This window comes from Ceratotherium simum, chromosome 39 (assembly GCF_057802395.1).
Source record: "Ceratotherium simum simum isolate JZ-2026a chromosome 39, ASM5780239v1, whole genome shotgun sequence".
Lineage (NCBI taxonomy): Eukaryota > Metazoa > Chordata > Mammalia > Perissodactyla > Rhinocerotidae > Ceratotherium > Ceratotherium simum.
In genome coordinates this window covers 15,999,215-16,002,712 of record NC_141938.1, presented here as the reverse complement: position 1 = coordinate 16,002,712, position 3,498 = coordinate 15,999,215, and the positions used below count along the sequence as shown (strand labels likewise).

Here is a 3,498-nt window from a genome sequence, read left to right as displayed (position 1 = left end):
TCGAGGGAGAACGGGAAACGTGGACGGCAGCGCAGAAGCAGAAACCGCGGGCCTGTCCACAGGTCAACGTCCAGTCACGGCTCGGAGGGGCGGGGGTGGCCCGGCCTGCTGCGGATCCCATGACTCAGTTCCCAGGAATGAGGTGGCCCTTTTTTCTGCCCTGCTCTGAGCCTGGACTGAAAATAAGCAAGTTTCTAGCCGAAACGTGGGGCCCTACGCGGCCCTGTGCGCACCTGTGCTACGTAAGCTTAGACATGGAAAGAGATCCCGTGGGTGTGTTTCGTTGTAAGCACACACCTGTGCGTGCCTCGTGCCACCTCCCCGGGGCGGGGCCCCGAGGTGCCCGGTTACACGGTGACGGTTTCAATGACCCCAGGGCGCACCTGTCACCTGGCGCAGCAGCTGAAGCCACGGTGCCCGGGACGGTGCCGCACCGGCCGCTGCGCACCAAGGGCGGACACTGCGGCAGGAGCCTCCGTCCGGGGTCTCGCCGGGGTGACCCCCGGGCCTCGCGGGGCACCCCCGCAGCGACACTGCAGCTCCGAGGGGCGGGCGTCCCCACTCCCAGTTTGATTTTATTTACATTAAAAAGAAAACCCGCAGTTTTCAATGAGCTGGGGCGATTGTTCTGCGAGTTCGAGCCACTTCCACCCCCGGTGTCAAGTGGTATTTCAAGTTATCGCGCATCCCGCGGCGCCGCGGTCAGCCACCCGGATAACTGGCCGCTACGCACCCACACGCCGACTGCGTAGACGCGGCCGCCCGCCCTCCTGCCCTGCGGCGAGCATGCGCAGTCTCCCACAGCAACGAAGCCGCAGCCCCGCCCCGGCCCCGCCCCCGACCGCCCCTCACCCCGAGTTCCCATTGGCTGGCGCCACCACGTGCCCGCAGCGCAGGAGGGGCCGACCAATGAGGGCTCTGGTGGGCGTGGCCGAGGGCGGGGAGGCGAGGCGCGCCGGCGCGCGTCCATTGGCCGGCTCGGCGAGGGGAGGAGCCGCTGCGTCCGAGCGCCCCCGCCGCCGCCGCGATGAGCTTGAGCCGCCTGAGCCGCCTGCTGAAGCCGGCGCTGCTGTGCGGGGTCCTGGCGGCGCCCGGCCTGGCCGGCGCCATGGTGAGCTCGGCGCCGCGGCCGGCCCGAGGGCCGTTGGGGCGGGCGCGCGGCCGCGGTGACCGGGGCGGGGGGCGTCCGGCGGGGAAGCCGTGGGGGGCCATCGGGGCGGGGGCGCGCGCGGGCCGAGGGCCCCGCGGGTCCTGGGCGGGGGCTGGGCAGGGGGCGGGGCGGGGTCGTGGTCGGGACCCCGGGTGGGTGTCCCAGGCCGCTGCGTCGCGGCGTCGAGGGGCGCCCTTGGCCCTGGGCCCGGTGAGCGGGGTCCCCGACGGGCTGGAAACCGGGGTCACGCGCGCGGGCGCCCGCCCCTCCCCCGCCCCGGGCCTGCGCGGTGCGTCACAGACGGCGGTCCGGCGCCCTGGCTACGGCCCTTGTCCCCCGGCGCGGCCCTCGGTGGGCACAGCGCGGCCGGAGCCAGGCGGGCATGGCCCGCGGAGCCGCCGCCTCCCCGGGTCGCCGCAGGCAGCGGCGCTGGTTGCCCGGCAGGCGGCGGCGCCGAGCGCCCCGGAGGCAGCAGGCTCGGACGTGCCGGCGCAGGAGGGCGCGCCCCCGGCGGCGAAGGGAGCCCTGTCCCGGGGGCCCGCGGCCCATGCAGTTCCCGGCCGCGGAGAGGGACTGCAGCGCCGACTCGCGGGACCCGGTGCGCGCGGGCCCCCACCCCCGCCGCGGGATGGGCCGCAGCGTCTCCGGTCGAGTGCGCCCTGCGGCGCAGGGGGCGGGCGCCTTCGAGGAGGAGGAGCCCTCGCTTTTCTTACCTCAGGGCCCTGATTTTTTCGGCGCGGATCCGCCCAGGATTCCTTCTTCCCATTGGGCCCCGGGCTGGGCGAGTGGGCCGGGTGGTCGGGGGCCCCGCGCGCGCCCTGACGTTGGCCGGCCGCTCAGCGCGCCCTCGACTTGCAGTGTGCAGCCCGCGACGACTGGCGCTGTGCGCGCTCCATGCACGAGTTCTCAGCCAAGGACATCGACGGGCACATGGTTAACCTGGACAAGTATCGGTGGGCACCCGCCGGCCTAGTGGGGGAGGCGGGGAGAAGGCGGGTTCCCCTGGCCTCGCCTGACCGCCCCATCCCGCCTCCAGGGGCTTCGTGTGCATCGTCACCAACGTGGCCTCCCAATGAGGCAAAACGGCCGTAAACTACACTCAGCTCGTCGACCTGCACGCCCGATACGCTGAGTGCGGTTTACGCATCCTGGCCTTCCCCTGCAACCAGTTCGGGAGGCAGGTGCGTGGCGGGCCTGGTGTCCCTGGGTGGGGCGTGGGGAGAGGGTCAGAGTGCCTCTCCACTCATCCCCGCACCCCCGCGCGCCCCAGGAGCCAGGGTCTAACGCGGAGATCAAAGAGTTCGCCGCGGGCTACAACGTCAAATTCGATATGTTCAGCAAGATCTGCGTGAACGGGGACGACGCGCACCCGCTGTGGAAGTGGATGAAGGCTCAGCCTAAGGGGAGGGGCATGCTGGGAAAGTGAGTGGACGGCGGGAGTGGGGGGAGGATGGCCCCGGGAGGCTGTGGGGATTCGCAGGTGCCGTGGGATTTGTCGTGACCTCGCTCTTTTTCTGCAGCGCCATCAAGTGGAACTTCACCAAGGTGAGAGAGCTGGGGGAAGCATAGCAGGGACTAGGTCCAGGGCTGGCCGCTGTTTATTCGGGCACCAGCTGCGGCTCGCCCAAGGGGCCCCGGGCCCGGGCCAAAGGGGGCAGCAGGTGGGGGGCTGCTTGCCACAGCTCCCTTGCTAGGGTCCTCGTGGTTGCCTCCCGCCCTGACGTGCGTCTCCGCAGTTCCTGATCGACAAGAACGGCTGCGTGGTGAAGCGCTACGGCCCCATGGAGGAGCCCCTGGTAGGTGCCTCTGCAGGGAGCCCGCGGGGGCGGACCACAGGAGGGGGCCCCCCTGATCCCTCTTTCCCGCAGGTGATAGAGAAGGACCTGCCCTGCTACCTTTAGCTCCACAAGCGCGTCCCCCGCCCGAGCCCACCGCCCGCGCCCCTCAGAGCCTTCCACCCGGCACCCATGACGGTCGGCCTGAAAACCAGCGCGCTGGTGGGGCCGGCCCGAGAACCCGGCGTGCACCCCCGCCGGAGGAAGGTCCCTCGGCCGGGCTCGGCTGCGGCTCGGCGCCCCCACCCGTCTTGTGGGAATAAAACATACAGATTGGTCTGCTGGCTGCTTCTGTCTCCCACGGGGGGCGTGGGGGAGGGGCTCAGGGTAGGTGTCTGCTCCCCAGGCTTGAGGGGGCGTGAGGGAGGAGTCTCTTCTGGGTTCTGAGGTTCAGAGGGCTGCCCCTGGCTCCCCAGCCCCCTTGCCTGCTAAGCACAGCTTGGAGCACAAGCAGAGCTGATTTTGGAGGAGATAATACCTCTTAACTGGCTGTTCTGGCGCGACAGTTAACCC

General features: G+C 70.8%; 1 protein-coding gene across 2 annotated transcripts; it reads left to right on the top strand.

The window, feature by feature from the left end:
• The first annotated feature begins 986 nt into the window (after positions 1-986).
• GPX4 (glutathione peroxidase 4) lies at positions 987-3,263 on the top strand. Of its 2 annotated transcripts, none has more exons than XM_087425895.1 (7): positions 987-1,111; positions 2,009-2,103; positions 2,187-2,331; positions 2,421-2,572; positions 2,671-2,695; positions 2,887-2,946; positions 3,019-3,263. In XM_087425895.1, the coding sequence occupies exons 1-7, from the start codon at positions 1,028-1,030 to the stop codon at positions 3,049-3,051; spliced, it is 594 nt and encodes a 197-aa protein (XP_087282021.1). In that variant the 5' UTR covers positions 987-1,027; the 3' UTR covers positions 3,052-3,263. The 2 variants fall into 2 exon arrangements, with proteins under 2 accessions (XP_087282021.1, XP_087282022.1); XM_087425896.1 differs by lacking the exon at positions 987-1,111 and adding an exon at positions 1,518-1,790 and having other exon boundaries at positions 3,019-3,195.
• The last annotated feature ends 235 nt before the right edge of the window (positions 3,264-3,498 follow it).